At 34.0% G+C, this 21,133-nt stretch overlaps 1 protein-coding gene across 2 annotated transcripts in view; it reads right to left on the bottom strand.

The window, feature by feature from the left end:
• The window catches only part of LOC110446471, a 127,551-nt gene extending 110,321 nt beyond the window's left edge, over positions 1–17,230 (bottom strand). For both annotated transcript variants that reach the window (XM_021492028.1, XM_021492824.1), the window contains exon 1: positions 17,105–17,230. In XM_021492028.1, the coding sequence (XP_021347703.1) occupies positions 17,105–17,201 (97 nt within the window). In that variant the 5' untranslated portion in view covers positions 17,202–17,230. The remainder of the gene's footprint in view (positions 1–17,104) is intronic.
• Between the last annotated feature and the right edge of the window lie 3,903 nt (positions 17,231–21,133).

Below are 21,133 nucleotides of genomic sequence, written 5' to 3'. Positions count from 1 at the left end.
ATCTCCAACTGAAACCTCTTAAATCACATAAACATTGTAAAAAAAGAGCTGCCATGCATTACAAAAGTCGTTGCACCTTGCTTGATGACTGAAACAGGTCAGGCAATAGGAAACTATTGCAATTAACAATTGAATTGCAAAACAAATGACATTTCCGTAGTTAAGTTTAAATGTTCATAACAGATAAGGAATTTTAACAACACCCATTGAAAAAACATCATTATCCAAAGCTCATTACTGCATAAAAAGAGCATGCCAATAAAACTCTCCTCATTTTTCAAATCTATATATAACTACACATATCAAAACATCTACCACCCCGTAATATAATCTTGGGTCAATCTTCTATTGCTACAGTAATGTTAAATATGGTTAATGTTATGAAATGGCCATTTTGATTGTGTCACAATTAAAAGACAAATAAATCCGTCACTTTAATTGTCACCATTGCACCTTTGCTGTACCCCTCAATATTAGCCAATGACTACAAATAACTTCTTTAACAAAGTTGTAAATGATTGGCGTTATCTTTAGAATGTGTCTGATAATCAACTGTTGTCGAGAAAGAAAAAAAAATATGCCATTCAAAAACTACAATCCATTCTTTGAAATGAAAGAAATAAACAATAAATCTATTTTGATTTGAATGCGACAGGTAGCTTGCTTGGTAATGAAAAAGTATGCGTTATTGAGACGTCGTAAATAATGTTCACAGAGTCAATTGTACGCAATATTGACGTCCGCGTCAATTGAATTTTAACAGTATAGCATACACCAGTGGGGAAATTCAATAGCAAACATTTCATCTGGAAAATTCATAATTCTTACCTTTGAAACAGTTTACAATGGTCAAATTGACATGTTGTCAAAAACATGGAAATTTAAGTTTGCCCCGATAACCCTTGGAGTTTATAGGGTAAAAAGAGGACAATTGTTTTAAACCTTTAGTGATTGATATCTTTGATGTAATCAGGATTTGATGGTGTCATTTAGTGTCACACTTCGAGTTAAAGTTTAAGTGTTAAGGAGAAACCTGGCATGGGAATAATTTAAGTGATTTAAATTTAACAAGAGGCCCATGGGCCTTAAAGGTCATCCGAGTCCAGTATTTAATTATGTTGTTGAAATATGAAGTGGAGATAACGATGTCAATCATTCCTAACAATCTCAGTAAAATATGGTTAGGTATAAAGTTAAGTTTGTCAGGATCATGAGGTGATCATTCCTACCAAGTTTCAGTTCAAACGGCCCAGTAGAACTGGACATTAAAGCTTGAAATAGTTTTTCAAAATGGTGGCCATTGTGGCCATATTGGATTTCTGATTGACCCGAAAAATAACAACACTTGGTCAGGGAGATGTCAGTAACATTCCCATGAAGTATCAATGAAATCCCTTCAACAATATTTCAGCTTAAGTTGAAAATGTAAAATGTTAACGGACAATGCACGAAGATGGATAGCAACTAAAATCAGGTATGTTTTACAACAAATTACAATTGTGAGAGTCAATGGATGTCCATCAGGACCCTAATATTTTCAAACTGGTTTTTGAGTAGGTTATACCACATTTATATTCAGATCATACTCTTATCTAAATTCAACTTGAGTATTACATTGCATATTGTCACTGTATAGTCATATAAAAAACATGTCAACATGCCTCAGTTGGATTCCATTAAGCATTGAACTGTTTTTGGTTGGTATTTATGATCTATTTGAATGACACAGCTTTGCTGAAGCGAACAACATAATGCGCGCAAGCGCATTATGATTTGTTTGCTTGCAAAGCTGTGCCATTCAAATAGATCATAAATACAATACAAAAACAGTTCAATACTTATATTTACGTTTTCTCTGCCTATTATGTTCTTTTTTAACTTATAATTTATATTTAAAATTAAAAATGCCCGCCTTATCGACAGTCCACACAATTTCGTTCGATAATTCGAACAGCGTATTGTCTCGTGCTGATTGGCAAACAAAGTACAACTTTGAAATTTTAACAAACACTTCAATTTTATTCCACAATTTAGTATCAATACAATTGCGTATGATATGTCTATAGGGTGATTTAAGTTTATCAATAGAACTCTGAGCTGAAAGTTAGATTTGAAATTGTTTCGATTTTCCCCCGGAACAAATTTCGTGCATAGATAAATACAGTGAACACCGTAAATCCGACCTTGCCCTCCACGAGGGAGTTATTTTTGGAAGCTAATTTAAACTTTTCTCTTTGCTCATTTTGTGAAGAGTCCAGGCGTAAATTTATTTGTTGATTGTATGGGAACCTGACAACAGTCGGTAGATTCTATAACAGCCTCGTTATTTGACATGTCGTCTGAAACTGAGGAACCGTGGATGCGAGCCGCGTGAAACTAATAGCGTTTGAAGTGAGCGAACTTGCAACGGAGCACAGGTTTGTTACAAATGTCTGAAATGTTTATGTGTGTTGTGACTCATATCAGTAGGTCTGTAACATATGTGTCAGTAGGTCTATAGAATATGTGTATTTCAGACATTTGTAACGAACCCCTGTTGATCAGTGCAGTGTAAAAGACGTTATTTCTGATCAATTGCATTCCGTTAAAATTGTTTCCATTGCCGGCATTGCTGATTTCAACCAATGTGCATTTTGTACAATATTGCAGACCTTGGTCTTGTTTTCGTTGTAATAAAAGTGTTTTTTATTTTATTTTTTATTTTGCACATAAATTTACAATGACATTGTCAAATCTCACAATGCCCAGCGATATTTCAGCTGCCGTCATGTTTATTTATATTGGATATTGCAGTTCCGGTCAGTGTTGTATTAATACGCTAAGAATTGTGTCTCGTGATGCATGGTAATTAAAGTCCCATCAACGACACAGCTTTCAAAGAGGCTATATAGTGACAATGCCATGTAAATATTACTGAATGAACAAGAAATGTTTGTGGGTACTTTCCTTCGTGGTTTGAAGCCATTTAGATCGTTTCTTGATACAAACTTTCCTATATTAACAATACTACACATACATATACCATTCAAATTTGTAATTTTTTTTGCGGTTCAATAGCAACCAAGAAAACACACAACAAACATTTCATGTTATACAGTACATGTAACTTTGCATTTTTCTTTTCCAAATTTATCTCAAGTAATACATATATAAAGTGGCTGGTATATATCAACAGATATATACTCATATATAAAGTGACTGGTATATCAATAGATATATACTCATATATAAAGTGGCTGGTATATCAACAGATATATACTCATATATAAAGTGACTGGTATATATCAATAGATATATACTCTTATATAAAGTGGCTGGTATATCAACAGATATATACTCATATATAAAGTGACTGGTATATCGATAGATATATACTCTTATTACCCAGTTTTACACTACATACTTGCCATCTCTCCCTATTTTGAAGAAAAAAACCTGATTTTGAACCCTAAAATTGAGCATTTTAACCAGAGAATCTTTTAAACAATTCCTTTTTTCTACGATCTTATGATTTCATCTGAAAGAACAGCTCAAAAGATGCCATTTTAAACAGTTATTTTTTCTCTTACCCTGGACAGGTGTATCCACACTTTTACCAGTGAGATTTCCTTGTCTGACCCTAGGGTTGAAACGGGGGGAATCCCCTATTCATAGCAACGGTATGACATCATGTCAACAATACAATGACGTCACGTCAACAATCCATCAACGTCATGTCAACCCTGAATTTAACATGTAATGTTATCATTATGTTGTGTATATATATGATACACAATGGGCGAACAGCGTAAGAGAATAAGAATCATTCACCCCCTTGTGGGTAAGATAGGGAAATGTCAACCTGAGGGGGAAGATTCTTAAGTTGCCAAACACGAGGCTTTAACATTACAGAAATCATCAAATGAATCCTCTTGTATTAATATAAAATTTATCATTTCACAAAATGAAAGTATCTGCAGAAGCTGAGGTATAAGTAGCAAATAAGCAAATAAAAAGGGAGGCAAAAAGTTGACAATATATCTTATGTAAAGTTTAACACTGGACATCCAAATCAAATGAATGTTTGAGACAACAAACAAACTGATCCAGCAAATCAAACTTATAAGTGCTCTGAACATTTTTTTTTTTTTTCAAGCATCCTGTGTGCTACTTAAGTTGAACATGATATTCCAGGACATATATGTTCAATTTGTAATGGAAGCTAATACAAAAAGTTATTAAGAACTTATAATTCAAGAATTTAACAAATTCTAATTCTGGAATAATTGAACTACTTCTATACCATGAGACAAACCATTGTAACACGCTAAATTTATTACCCCTTCCTGAAGGAAATTTGACTTAACTCAGCTCACGAACATCTTATATAATTTATGATGTACTACATATACAGTAATCATAAAATAAAACCCATGATTTCCACAAATCTTGCATTCTTTCTTTGTCAAAATAATGTGCTATCTAAAATTCAGAAAACGAAATTCATGTCATGAGACAACAATATAGGATGTTTCTAAAATCTGTAAATTTCTGATAAGAATTATACATACAACTACAGATTTTCGGTAATAGGCTTTGCAAAAGAATTCTGAATAGATGGGTGGTGCACACCAATAAATAAGCTAGGTACCCGGTATATACGTAGTTTTAGATTTAGATCTTTGGTGGCCTACATACCACATTCAGTGTAATTAGCGCCCCTCCCCTCCTAACTGTCCTCCATATTTTCAGCACTTATTGAATGAAGATGTCATCTCCCAAACACCCTCCATTCTGGCCCTCTCTCGTAACACTTCATGATTATATATAACAAACAGTTTTGGAATAAAACAGGAAAATTTCCAGATTTTTCCTAGGAATATGTCCAACAGTTATGTCACCTTAACAGTAATCAACTAACACAAACTTATAATGGTCTGTTATCCTACTAAGTGCCCCCTACAGCCAATTTCATGAGTCCTGGGTGCTAATTACCGTGAACACGGTACATGTATATTTCATTTTCCTAGATATGACGAAGGACATCAAAAAAGTGTTCCTAAGGTGGAACAAGATCGAAACATGTACACACTTTCAGAGTACAGTAGGATCATCTCGTATCTGTTATGGGCAATCATGTCTTTCGTTCTGTTTTGGTGTCCCCTTAGTTCCTGTTTTGTCATTTTCTTTTACTGATTTTGATTGATGCTTTTGTCCGTTCTTCTTCCTGCTTTGGTACATGTATGTCTAATTTTTTCAGATAACATACTTTTTAATTTATAATTATCATAAAATTGACTTGAGCAAGTCTACAGGTTATTAGACTTGCTCAAGTCCATAAACAAGAAAATAATGATATAGACTTAAATGCAGTCTATATTATAGTTAGTGATTAAGGACTTGTATTTTCTTAATTTACATTATATATATATTAACAATGAGTAATAAACAACTTATATCTGAATCACTATATAACCATAACAAACACAGCCACACACCAGTAGCCATGACATCATGACTACATAGGTCAGAGTCACGATGTTCTCAGAATGATCTGATGTTCTCGAAATGGTCACGACTTCTAGCCTGTACAATAATGCTTGTCCAATAGGAGACAAAGAGCCAACACCAGGTGACACACAGTCTGACCTCAGGGTAATAATATCACCTTCTGCGTTCTATTGTCACTTAACAAAGCCAAACCAAAGTCATGTACAAATTTTAATGCTCTGCATAATGCTTTAAGGTAAATCATCGCCAATCGGACCAAAAAATTTGATGAACATTACATTACATGTATATTGTTGATTTACGAAATTTCAAAGTTTTTATAACACAATTAAAGTAATATTTATATTATTTTTCAAGTAGCATGTGAAATGGTTAAATATGTGTATATAATGTTTCGTAAACAGGTGTCTATAAAGAATCTGAAAGAATTTAACACGAATTTAACACAAGTGTTTTGCCTTTAAACATTAAAATCATTAAAAATAAAACTAGAATTGGGACACTTGAAAATAGGAAAGTATTTGGATGAATATTTGAAGATATATCATGTTAATATTTTAAATGGTATGTACACCTCTCTAACATGAATGAAACCTTTCATACTTTTTTACAAGTCGTGAAACCAAATACCTAAAAACATCTATAAACACCTCAATTAAACATTTTGACAAACGCTTTATGTTTGTGAATCAAATGAGCCGTTAAAAATGTAATGCCGCTAAGGTTTGCGGAAGTCTTAAAGCATTATCATTGTATTTTGTCGTTCAAGTGTGTGTCCCGACTCAGTGTCAAGCTTGAGATTAGCCAGTATACCTTTTCGACACGTGTCAGTTGAGGGTTTTCCGTGCCAAAATCGGTACTAATTAGAGTACTTTAGGGGAACTTTTACTAAGTCCTATACATTCCCACATAATCTTACCAAAGGTGTCTGGGCTTTAAATCTTTATGTTTACAAAAAAGTAATAAAAATTATATATGCAAACGCCCCTGGAATTTAAAATGTTTTGTAGCAATGCAATCTGGGCCCACCCTTGCTTTTTTTCGGGGAATCGAATGGCCTGTTTAATCCTTGTGCATGATATATATATCATATCATAAAAGCCACCCATGTATGGACTTTTGAATATAGACACAAGAAGGTATGTCAAGTATAAAGGTTTTGACTTACGTAACATACATGTATGCAATCATGAATCTATCATTTTATGTTTGCATGTCGGATCTACATGCAGGCCGCGCTTGGCTGTGCAAAATTACCGTCCAATCATATAGAACTCAATACAACATAACTATACATTAACAAACCCACTACAAGTAACCACCAGCTTTCAATCCTGGGTTAAAATTACGAAAATACCCTAAACAACTGAAAGAAATTAGAACCAAGATCTGGGGAAAATTGCAAACTCAATGAAAGATAAGCTTCAGGTCGACATTTAGTGTATCTACGGTAGTACACTGCAAGCAATAAACTCATCATTCAACACTCAGACACTGTAGATTATAAAGAATTAACTTCCGTTTCGTATCTGTAATACAATAACTAGTTTCTACATCTGGCTCTTGTACAATTGCCTGGTCCTCGTTTTTAATACAATCAACAAAATAGCCGTTATAGATTATAAATACATTACTTGTACCAAATGCACCCAAAGTAATTGAATTACCACAATGAAGAAGGGCCAAGAGAAACACCCTGCTGTACACCATATTTACAGTATCATTTCCAAGACCAATAATTATACCATATATTTCTCAGTGTGTTCTCGACAGAACTTCAAAGACATGTAGAGACCTGGAAATGTTAAGCAGGCATTAAAATGTTCTGTTCTCACGTAAGCGCAACCCTCCGACAATTTCAGGTACAGCCGATAGAAATCTGTTTACCCAATCTAGATGGTGATGTCTTAATTATACTGTATGTAAAGGAGGAATAATTAGGTATGTAACGAAGATCTGTAAAAAAGATTGTTTCTCTTTTAAATGCTTAATACTTTTGGAACATGCGAACTGACTATATATATATATGCATTTGGCATAGAACTACACAACAACATTATCCTGCAGAGCAATTTGCATGAATTTGACTCCATCTTTTTTTACATTCTAAAGTTTTGCAGATATGAAAATATCAATTAGGCACAGCAAATTAAATGACTCACTTAAATTTAGATCAAATCACATCACTTCATATTTTCAACTATTCATTTGAAAACTAAGAAATACTTTCATCTCTAATTAATAATCCTCTGACATCAAAAACTTGAGATTTTTTGACGACACAAATAATTCCTAAACATCAATAAAAATACAGTTTCCTACAAGACAATAAACTGAAAACAAAGTAATTTCTTATCAAATTTATTTTTGTAATAATGATAATGATACACATGCAGAAGAATAGTTTATCGTCCACTAGAATGTTCAAGTTATAGTAGATAAAACACCCGCACAACTATCTTATATCAATTTTCTGGTAGAGTGTTGTTTGCAAATGTTTAAAAGTGTGAAAGGCAGTCTTATCAATAGAGAAAAAGCATCAGAAAACTCAGCAGAAGTGTGCAGACAGCCATTAGCACTGAAAAGTTAATGACCGTTTTGCCAGAAATGAGTTCGAGCAAAACAAATCTAAACAGCTGAAAATTTGTCAAAACAATCTTATCATTTACGAAGCCTCTCAACACTTCTGTACAAAACCCTTATTTTCCTGTTAAAGTAATTTTATTTTTTTCTGAATTCATACAAAGACATATTTACATCTGTATCGGTTCAGGTTGTTGGCCATTTGAGAGAGTTTGAATATATTTGAAATTATTCCTAATAATATTAGCCGAGATGGAAGGATGAACAGTATTGATATTATAGATGTATTATCAATTAGTAATTTACTGCGTTTTTTCTTGATATTGCCATAAATAACTATGATTATTATCATTAATACACTATACACTTGTATTGAAACCCTTACTGGTATGTTGTCTGGGAAAATGCAAATTACAAAATCAACATTCTGCTGTATGTCATTACACTGATATTGATTGGGAAAACAACATTTTTGTTACTGTAAGTTGTTCTAGTACACACATCCTGAAATGTAGTGTCACACCTGATATAGGCTTCCGTGAAATCTTTAATCCTCTAGCACACAGCCCAGCAACTGCTGAGTCGGTACGAGAGCCCTCAGATTAAAGTCTCAGCTAGCCTCTTATGTAAATATATTGCCCTCTGCCAACATAAATTGCTACCTTATATCATTAACGGAGATTTTATGGTGCAAATACAAACAGTTAAAAACATTTCACAGGTACTTTCACAGATTATAAAATACACCTGGTTGATTTTCAACAATCAAAGAAAACTGTTCAACTTTTATTTATACTTTTTTCAGATTTTCTTTCCTGAACGTTACAACTCTTTACACACCTACAGTTATACAGACACAAACCAACAATTTGTATTAAACATCCTCCTCAATAATTTGCCCTGTATTGTAAACAAACTGTAAAATTTAATAGTATGTCATTGTATGGAGTACAAAGTATAATCGCTCCTGTTTTTCGCCTTTCTATGGGTTTAATTGAGCTTCGGCTTTCAGCATGGTTGAATCCACATAAAAAACCCTTGTGTTACAAATGGCTGAACCCTACACAATTTTGTCAGTTCTTCATGCGGCTCTGCAGCTCCTAACAAGATTTCTTTTCGATTTGAATTCAGCTGAATTTTCCTTCCCTTTCCATCACAATGGCGTTCAACCGAATCCCCCTTTTGAAGTGAAGACTTCCATCTGTATGCAAACCAACTATAGAAACCAATAGCTACTACACCCCCAATCTCTCCAGTAGTAGCCACCACACTCCCGTACCCCTTAATCAGGCAAACACATTTTTACATGTTATGCGTGCAATGCACTTACATGTGCAGGCAGTTTGGGTATTGTGATGAGCGCCCGACCACACATGGGTCTGGGAAGTTCATTGTAAAGGAACGTGGACGTTTTCTTGGGTGATCGACAACCGCCGTTTCGGGCGAAAAGCATAACTGGGGAACTCGTCATTGACGCTACAGTGAATATTAATAGGAGCATGGCTGTCTTCTTGCGTGTATACATATAAAATTGGCACGCTTGTTTTCTTCTGATAGCATTAAAAGGGCCCGAAAAACATCTGATAGTAGTGCTGATGTGAATATCAGAAATGTAATCTCAAATACAACATAACGAAAATAGTTATACAGCATTAGCTGGATTTGTATTTTATACGATAACAAAAACGATCCCATCTTTATAGCCAAGTTACTCATTGATTGAATATAAAGATTATTGATATATACATGTATAATCAGCATTAATGAACTTAGTGATTTTATTTTTATCACAAGCATACATTGTACAAAGATTCTGTTCATTTTGTTTTTTATTCAATTTTTTTTTTTAACAAATATAATATTGAAGAATGTTATAACAGCACATTATTACTTGGTACTGTACCAGTAGAATTTATCTTGGCTAGGAGAAAAATTGCAGCACATTCACCACTGTAGCACAAAGAAAGAAATACTAATACAATTGTACATGTAGGAACAGAAAAACAAATTTATGTCAATCAAAAGCTTTATGGGTTTGAGGTGATACAATAAAGCAATTCGTCAATGATAAAAATATAAATCTTCTGGTAATCGTCTCTGCATGAAACCACTTATTTGTACAGCAAATAGTCAATAGGAAACTTAAACTTTCAAATCCATATTGAATTGTCGGACTAACCAATTAATCAAACACAACAAGAATTCACAGAACACAATTGTAACTCTCCTTAGAAGTAAAGTGTATGCCATTTAAAATTAAAAAAAGTGCAAAACAGAACCATGATTTTTACGGAAACTGCTCTTCTTGAATTGACTATTTACTTTTATGATATATTAGTTTTTTTCAAGGCCATCTTGTATGCGATGCCTCAATTATAACTCCAGATTATCTGTGTTTAAAATTGGGCATAATAGATTGCTGTAGTTTTTAATACAACATTTCTGAATGGAAAGAACCATCTAGATATAAATTTAAATATATCAACTGCGAGAACATTAAATTGATCAGAATTGTAATTCAAACAGTCAAATATTTACTCATTTCGACCTATCTGTCTTTCAAGTATCTATTCTGCACAATATGTACAATGCTGTAGCTCCTTTGGGACCGTCTCTGCCTGCATGGTAAGTAAACACAACTTGACCCCTAAACATGTGCCTATCACAGAGAAATCCTGGCTAACAGCTCCACACACACATGTAGCATATACATGACCCCAGCCCTTTCTGGGTAGAATGGGGCCCACCAAAGGGTAAATATTTCTCTAATTGCCTGAGCTGGGTCTTCTGGTGCATTGATATATCCATGGGTGCATATACATTTAGGGGGCTGGCAGATTTACGACCCCTTAGGGATCTGAAAGTAGCTGTCAATCCTATTTAAGTCTCTTTTTCATTTTTTTCTTGTTTTTCACTCTAAGAGTACATTTGACCTTAAAGTGATTAAAAGTTGAGAAAAAAAGATGTTTTTATATTGTCATCAAACTATCTCGTAAGTGTAAAATGTCAAAAGCAACAATTATGGTGCAAATGTAAAGCTGAAAAGTTTATTTTCTTTATAGAATACCGTTATTAAAAGAATTTCCTCTTATTTCAGTGTTGGGAATCACATGTGGTTCTTGAAATGCTTACAAATTAATACATTGCAGTATAATACAATTTCTCTGCAATCCAGAACAGTGGAACTGACCTAATGCAGTCTTGACCTGGAAACCACAAATGCTTCTCAGACATTCTAGTACATTATTAGTATAATCCAATTCAAATAAAATAATGAAGGAATATTTAGTGAGGGCATCTGGCAACTAAATCTTTACAGAGTAACGCCATATTATAATATGTGACCCCCCCCCCCCAGCCCCATCTTCCTCAATTTATGGAAGCTCAAGGTCATATAAGTAAATGCAATTTTCATGTATGAAATTTTTGAAATTTAAAAAATCTTGCATTGCTCAATACATGAGGTTATAGTTTACAATAAGTCTACAATCCTTGGTCTTCTTGGTGAATTTCAATAGGCTCCTTCTTGCTTAATTACCAGAGTAATCCGAAACCATATGGTAAGGTCTTCCCAACTACATCCTGTCTAATATAATCCCCCCACCCCCCAACCCCACCACTCTACCCCCTACAAATTTAAACCTACACTTCAATCCCAGACACCAAAACTTTATCTCCAAAATTAAAGATGGCTATGGTCTTAATGAAGCTAGGGTCATGTGTCATGTGTATATTTGAATACAAACTTGAAATATATCGGTCAGTCTTCATTTCAAGTTGGAATTCAAGCTGTTTAAAAAACACATTTTCTGCAATATTTACAGTAACTAATTTATATGTAATCATGCACTGCCATCTTTGGATCAAGCCTTCATCTTTTGTTAAAACTGATTTAACTTAAATGCATCAAAGATGGTCAAATCATAAATGTATGCTCTTCCTGAAATATTTAAATTTCAATCATGAAACACTTTGGATTCATGACTCTGTCACATTAGTTTTTTAATACTAGGATAGCTTATATGCATACAGTACAGCAATTATTCAAAATAGGGGACCTCGGCCAAAGATGAGTCCTCAACTCAGAATGTATTTTGACACATACTATATAACTTAGACCAATTTGGCAGCAAGATCAGTACTTTATTAACTATCTCCACTGGGGTTAGTCTGTTAGGCCCTGGTGGGCTTATTGAAGGTTTACTGTGGTAATGTTACTTCCGCACTTCACGAAATTTGTAAACATTACGTGTTAGGTGTATCAACATTTCGTTTTTTGCTGCAGAAATCTTGAAACTCATAACTCACTCCTTCCCCCTGCAGACATCCGAAACCTTTATATCTGAAATTAAAGATGGCTGACTTGATGCAGATGGTGTCATGTGTGTTGGTTGAGATACCATGGCCAACCATCTTTTCGTTTATACACATTGCCTAGTGGTTGATTTACAACTTGACCGAGATATTACCATACATTTCAATATCAAATGTACCAGTTCAGAACGCATAGAAAAATTGATATTGAAATTCAAACAGATTTTACCGTCTTTATGTATATCAACATTGGAGATAACTGTTAATCAAAAATTGAAAAAAATAACAGATAATTTGTCAATTAACTTTGTGATTTAAAAAATATATCAAACTCATGAAATGGGAAGTTGCAAAATGGTGTTAGTTACTGGGGTCTATTTCATTTCAATTGCAATGCTTTATATGAAAGAAAGCATGAAATGACACCTCGAGCTCCCAAAACCCCTCATTTGGATATAACAGTTCTAAAATGGCTTATATATTTAATGTTACTTTTGTAGTTATAAGGGCGGGTTCTCCAAAGTAAATTAACTGAGTTTAAGGATAAAAAAGAAAAGAAGTAAATGAAATTAAAATGTTACACGTCCAATAAGGGTGGTCTTATAGATACAATGTATGTACATAAGACCACCATGAAACTGACATGATAGATAATTGTCACAGTCCCTCGTCTGGGTATGAAACAGGAGTTACCAACATCCTATTATAGTACAACGGTCCACAGCATTATAAAGTAACAACAGAAACAGTACATTATGTTGTCAACCTCTTGACACAGCAATTGTTGTTCTTCGACTTGAAATGATCAATTGTATTGTTCTAAAATTCAGAACAAATGTTCAATTCATTACTGTCAACATGTGTTTTTCATTTCACACAAGGTGGTTTAATTTTCCTCTTTGACAAATCTTAAAGGAAATTTTCATTGCTAAACATTATATTGGAAAACAGGGAGGAAATAATTCAATTCAAGCTTTTAGAAACAAAAAATTCATACCAGACTGATAATTATTAAGGAGAAATGTTTACTTTGCAGTATTTTTAGGATACAATTAGTTTCCATAATCATTTTGGGGTGGGGGTGGGGAATGGGCAAAACATTATTTAAAAGTTGTAATCAAGGCTTAATGGGGCTGTTTATATAATACTCTATTTATCAGGCAATAAGCTCAGGGGCCAAAACATATCTCTAAACTCAAAATACATATTGGAGAGAGTTTATTACAGGCAATGGAAATAACAACTGATGGTATCTCCACGAAACTACAATTTATATTTGTGGGTGGGCTTATTACCAGGCATGAGCTTATACCAGACATTTACAGTTGTAGAACAGTCTGTTGGATGGTCCCTAAAAACGGTAGAATTAAAAGATTATAGGACATGAACAGATTAAATACATGAATCTGGGATATAAGATAACAAAATCCCTATCGGGGGGGGGGGGGGATAGAGATAAGTGGTGATTGGGGGAGGGGGCATTATAAAAAGGGTCCGACATACGAATGGGTGGACAGGTATAAAATACTTGTCATGGGTAGAAAGACTTAAGGAAGAAATGAAGGTTCCAAAATGGGGTAGATGGGTAGGGGGATTTGAGTACAGCAAAAGAAAAGGCCAGGAATTGTGATATGGCTGAGGGCGAATATTAGGAACTATCTGGGTCTGAGAGTAAGACAGAATTTTGAAGAGGATAGAAGATACATTGAAAAAAAAAGAGAAAATGCAGAAAACCAGATAAAAAATATTTGAGAGTGTAAAGAATGGTTGGGGTAAAGGATTCAAGAAATGAATGTCACAAGTGACCCTAAGAGGTCATGGGGAATTTAATCAGGGTCCAAAGGTCAGAATTTAGGGCATCAGTCCGCAAAACAATGAGTTTGAAAATGATATAATTTCACAAATACCGTATTTACTGTAATAGACACTGATCTCCTTTACTAAGCAACCTCCCTCTATGTCTGTGAAAAAATGGTCAACCATACCTGTTGACCCCTTCTCCATTGAAAACCTAAATTAAAAATATCTCCAATTCATCTAATAGCAGAAACCCATATTCTATTAACTTAAGTTTCCCAACAAAACTGTTAGCCCATGGGGATCATAATACACCAAATATGGTAACCCACCTTACTAACAGTATAAATTAGTTTTAAGCCAATACAGGCCCTATCTTTCCATTACATAAAGGATGTGTGATTCCCCAAATCATAGATACCTAGGGAGCCTTTAACGTCAAATACGGTATAACATTACACCCTTGTAGATCTATAATGTACCAGCCAGGTAAGCTAGCTATATTTTTTATCTTAAAAAAATGAACCCGTAACTTAGCCCTACAATACTTGTGTGCATTTATTTTATCTAAATAAATCTTAAATGTAATCTTGATATATTGACTACTTAACAATCGTATTGACAAATTTGACAGTCAATATATCTTTGGATTAAATGTCAAGATTGAATGATGATACAAGTCTAAATGCTGTGTCGAAAGAATGGAAGATCGGTTTTTACAAAGTATGTCAGATTCTGACACCAACAGGTTTTTAAATTTTGGTTTACGATTTCATTCACTCTATTTGACAACTGGTAATTATGAGGTTCAAAGTCACCACTAAATGGTGAAAAAAATCTAACAACTGGAGGTTAACCGGTCCAATATAAATTTTCAATCATCTTTTTTTTTATTAAATCATCTGAAGATTAAATTGAAGCATCAGTGCATGTCTGTGTGTAAAAATAGCTGCAATTTGTGTGTATCATAAATTATTTTCCACCCACACCTGTAGAAGTGTCATGTTAACAGGGGAAAAAAAATAATGACTCATCAACAACTGGCTTAGCCTTTGGATAGAATGGGTTTAGTTACCCTTCCGACTTTTCTAGTAGTTCACACCTGACTTTTCCAGCAATTGACACTTTTTTTACATCCCTAATGGTGTGGAAGGTATTGATTTTCAACTGTCTTAGTCACATTTACTACAGTTTTAAATCCTTTTCCTTAGTCTGCATGTACAGTACATTGCAAGACCTGAAAATTGCATCACACTAACGAGTATTTAAATAAAATGTCAATACATATTTTTTAATTAATCAAAGATGAGTAACTTTTTTCAATAGACATTATTTTATGTACATGTACAAGTTTTATTCAAATTTTATTTCTTTATAAACATGAAAAATCTTGTATTCAAAGATACCTTGTTTAAGCAAAGGATATGTTACCAAAGTCAATCAAAAAGCTAGAACTTCACAAGAGGTGCCCAAATGTTTTGAAAGGTTCTGTCGGTAATTGAGTACTTGAAGAGACTTTGATATTGAGTATGTTTCCAAGGTTGTCTTAATATGAAAACAATATTTCAAACAACAGTTCAAATCACAACTCAACAGATATATTTCAAAGCAAAGCCATTAAAACAACTTTAAATTAATGAAGTCAGCTTTAACCATGATACAATGTGTATTATGATATCATGAAAAACATTGTTTTCAACACTCTTTAATTTTTTATTGTGATTAAACTTGGAATTTAACTTTTATGTACAATGTCTGTGCTTTAACTTTTATGTACAATGTCTGTACTTTACTTACAGAGAGTAACTTATTTTGGTTTCAACAAAGTACATGCTTATAATGAACAACAAACTATCTATCAAGTATCTATCGCTCAACGTCAAGATTTCTTCACAACTAGGAATTTCAGGATTTTTAATGGGAAATTAACAGTACTCATCATATAGTCATTCATTATCTCTCTTCCTCAACTTGGCATGCGATTTAGGATGCCATTTGCGACATAATATCAGCTTACAGAATTATTTAGTAAATTACACAGAGGAAACCAGTTACCTATATCAAGATGAGCTTTTAACTAAATGTGTACATCTGTTCTTGGTGTTTGTATATCAAATTATCTGTGCGCTGCTGTTAGCCCTAGAGCTACAGTGTATAGTGTGGTAGATCTAGTGGCTGGCGTATACATACATGTAGATACCCTCTAGCTAACACTCTTCAACATATATATAACATGTATTCAAGTTCATGCTCTCTAAAATTCCTATCCAATATTTAGCCATACTGATACTAGTTATTTTTAGTTCCATTATTGATTTATTTAGGTTGCTGTCAAGATTTTAAACTGACATATATATGTAATCTAAATACTTATCAAAATATCATCATTCTATATCAGCCTACAGGCTACATGTAGCATGCAACATTTTAAATTTATCAAATAACACATATTCTGCATTAACTTTTATCTCCACTCCACAAATAAATCCTTTAACTAAAAGTGATATAAATGTAACCGTGTCTGTTATGTGTTGTGAATCAAATGTAAACAACCAGTTTCTATAGCCTTGTGTATTGGAGCTGTGTATTCCAGTCTACTTTCAAATTCGCTACATGTAAAATGTAGAGCGGCTCTGTCCAACATAGTTGAACAGTGTCAAATATAAACCAAGCCTTACACGACAAGAAAATACCACACAAACGCATTTTGGCATTCCTGAAATCAAGAGACATCGCGATCCCGCACACACACACGAGGGCTAACATCTCTCCCCGCTTGCTAATGCGGCGATCGATATGAAATCATTGTGCGAACTTGTCACCTATCTCTGGAGTTCAACACGAACCGTTACAAATACATCACTGACCTCATTTTAACTGGACTTTTTAGCTGTGTCGATAGAAATATATAAATACTTACATGTCTGAGTCTTTTTAGTTTGAGATTCACTCAAAAGAAGCGTAAATATCCATAAGAAACACCAAGACTGAGAGACCCAGTCTGGGCCATGCGCCATGTTGAGTTACCACTAACACAAAATCACTTCCGGACGAGAGCGCCATCTGTAAACAAAAGAACGTGCAAGGCAGGTGCGAGATGTCACTTGAGGGGCCCGATGTGGGGTAATTAAATATTTTACATTTTATACTAGTAAGAGTTCATATTTAATATCGGATGTATTTTCATAGTTATACATTAAAATCTTAGTGAGATTACTTTGTTTCAATATTGATATTAATAATTTACATTAATCTTATCTCTGTCTAAACCGGCAACTGTTTATAACGGATAGAGCAATGGTTCTCCATTAAATTCTCCACTAACTTAAGTCCCTAAGACCAATTAGCATACACAGATATAACGTTATGGCAGTTCTAGATCCAAGGAATTTCTGAGCAGAGGGGAACCGGAATGACTTGTGACAAACTTTGTCTGCTCCTAGCACCCCTTCTGATGTCTAGTGCATAAGGGGGCACATCCCAAAAATTAACCCACAAACCGTAATTTTGAATGAATATGTGTATCTTGCATCTCATTTATTTGACATTGATAAAAATAACTTGTTTTTTCGGAAATAATATTTAAATACTTTTCTTCTGTTCACGCAACAGACATACACAATGTATGTTCAAATCAAATCAAATCAAATAATATTTATTTAGAGTCGGAAAATTTGTAACATATAACATTAGCTCTAAAGAGCTATTTACCGGTTAATAATCAACCTAATAAAATTAACATACTGAACACAAGGTTACTGGCAATGTAACATAGCATGAACATTTTCCCTACTTCTTTTAAATTCGAATTTCAATATTTGAAAAGTGGCTTTAAATGAGGTCTCGATTTATTTTTTTATTAAAGTTCCGTTATTGTCCGCATCATTTTTTCAGAAATTCCTCGTATCCGACACTATTTAGTATAGTTTGATGTGCCAGTGTGATGCGACCCATCAGAAAATGCCGTTCGGTGTATGGGCCATAACTCGCGTTCCCAATAACAAAACGTGGCGGTTCGGATAACATCATTTTACAGATATGGTCCTTTGGTTTCACAAATGAAAATATTTCTTACGAAAATAATGTATCTTTTATTTATATGTGTGTGTTTTTTTAAAATACGTAATCAATATCAAACGGTAAATAGTATTGATTAGGTTTCTAAAATGCCAATCATCCTAAGGATCAGCTCATATACAGACCCACCTGTACAGACGCCATGTACACACCATCTTTTATACATTCATTTATATGCATATTGAGATAATTGTCACATAACTTAATTTATAGTGCTGATTTGTATGTATTTTATATCTACCACATATATAACTGTCACCGAGAAATTATTTAGATTTAACAATCAAAAAACCATGTGCTATTTACATGTACGCGTGAATAAAAAAAAAACGAAAAACACAATAGCATCTTCTTGTACAGATGTGATTTTTAAAGCTAGATATATATATGTGTAAATCATTTTACATTTTACAGAAAGCAGAAATCTATTCAACAACATATTTACAGAACATATAGAATTTTCACAGAAACATTTTGCCTCAGAACAACTCTAACGTCACACGGTGTACCAAACCCGTACCACTCACCCACTGCTGGACGTTCGGGGCCAAAACGACAACGTTGCTCACCAATGACATCAAATATGTATAAATCAGGATTCAATGTGCTGGACCTATTCCATAATCTGAAATATTAAACCACATTTCTTTTTAAGAAAGATTTTAAATTTTCCGAAGTGTTACTGGGAAAGATACGCATTGTCAGTGTTAATTTTGTTCCATAATCTGATAAAAGGAAAAGTGTAAGTTTCAGGTCTATTATTGTGTAACATGTAACTGTTTGCAGTACTAGAACAGAGAGTCCGAATCAATTACAGAATACATTTATTCTGTGAGTTTTTCCTCTTTAGTTTAAACATATTTTATTGACATATAATATGACAATAGGATAAGCCAGTAAGTTTTTCCAACTTATAGATGACTTCTCCAAATAACACACATAACATATTTACAATAGAGGTCACGTGATGGCATGAAAGATAACAAAAAATGATGAAACTCAGTGAAATCAAGGAATCAATCTGAAGAAACACTTGCGTCACCATTACAGAGTAAGTTTACATCAATAACACCATCATACCATGCTAAATCTGTATACAATATTCTACGTAAGGTCAGATATAGGGGACAAAAAATTGGAAAATGATAAGAATCTCAAAATGTGCTGCCTTTGTTTGAACAACGTAACTGTTCATTTCTGTCGTTATCGGTGAGAAGGCATCCATCTATACATTCCACCATACTCAGATGATTCCATACTCTGGTGATTCCATACTCTGGTGATTCCATACTCTGATGATTCCATACTCTGGTGATTCCATACTCTGATGATTCCATACTCTGATGATTCCATACTCTGGTGATTCCATACTCTGATGATTCCATACTCTGGTGATTCCATACTCTGGTGATTCCATACTCTGATGATTCCATACTCTGGTGATTCCATACTCTGGTGATTCCATACTCTGATGATTCCATACTCTGGTGATTCCATACTCTGGTGATTCCATACTCTGATGATTCCATACTCTGGTGATTCCATACTCTGGTGATTCCATACTCTGATGATTCCATACTCTGGTGATTCCATACTCTGGTGATTCCATACTCTGATGATTCCATACTCTGGTGATTCCATACTCTGGTGATTCCATACTCTGATGATTCCATACTCTGGTGATTCCATACTCTGGTGATTCCACACTCTGATGATTCCATACATAGATGGCCTACTGTATTTATCTTATTAAGTGGCCATCGGTTTAAAACGTAGATTTGGAAGTTCTTTTAGCATTTTCGGAGTGGACTATGGATTTACATCACGTCATGTCCGTCTTGATTGTCATTCGGTCTTTGGTAACTATTTCATTCCAAATGATTTCGTTGGCTATTCACATAAATAAATGGCATTTCTCGTCCAGACAATACATTTTTCTAATATTACAACCTACATTGTAAAAACACAATTTCATATTTTTAGGTTGTTGTATTAGAAGACCGTAATTGGGCTCCTGATAGCAAACTTGCCTTTTTATATTTCTTTCTGACATAACTGATGTCACTTGACGATCAGATGTACCCATTTACGTCAGATATAGTAAAAGTGTTGGAAGTAGAAATTATTTTAAGCAACGAGGAGCGCGTGCGTCCAGTCCTATTTGGTTTGTTTATAAATTTCTTCAACTATGAAAAATAAAAATGAAACAATGTTCAGTGTTGCATGTTATATGTATATGACAGGCAAGTAAAATGCAAAATTAAGGGTTGATCAGAGGAGGTTTCTAAATGTAAACCAACAGTGGGACCAGGACCGACAAGGTACATGTATTATGCGAGTTGCGTACCTTTGGTCAGGCAAAAGTGGGTTGCTCATAGAACAATTGATGTAACTTTAGTGTACCTACCTGTTTTATCATGTACTTTTTAATCCAGATATTCTTGGTTTGTGCACATCAAGTATAAACATGGCTCTTCTTTTGTCTTGTTTATCATAGTATTAGCTATTGTAAGATGCGAGGAGAACGGTGTCAAAACGTCAGGAACGACGGCAACTGCGGATGTGACGTGTCAAGATTGTTGCATATTTATATGTTACAGAATAACATACAGAAACGACTAACAAAAGGTTTTTGTTACACAAAGATTTCTTTATAAATTCTTCGCCGATTGACCAATGTTATGCTTGATTTAAAGAGAACGATTTTCGTACAAAGATGTTATACTTCATACTTATAAATAATCGGTTACGAGCGTAGCTGTGTTACGTTAGGTTAAGTATAAACCTAATATATTTCACAACAACTGTGAAACAACTTTGTTCAACTTATATTGATCACTCCTGTTGGCCCGGATGTTAGCGAGCGGGGGGG

Source organism: Mizuhopecten yessoensis, unplaced genomic scaffold (assembly GCF_002113885.1).
Source record: "Mizuhopecten yessoensis strain PY_sf001 unplaced genomic scaffold, ASM211388v2 scaffold13, whole genome shotgun sequence".
NCBI lineage: Eukaryota > Metazoa > Mollusca > Bivalvia > Pectinida > Pectinidae > Mizuhopecten > Mizuhopecten yessoensis.
This window is presented reverse-complemented; position numbering and strand designations above follow the sequence as displayed.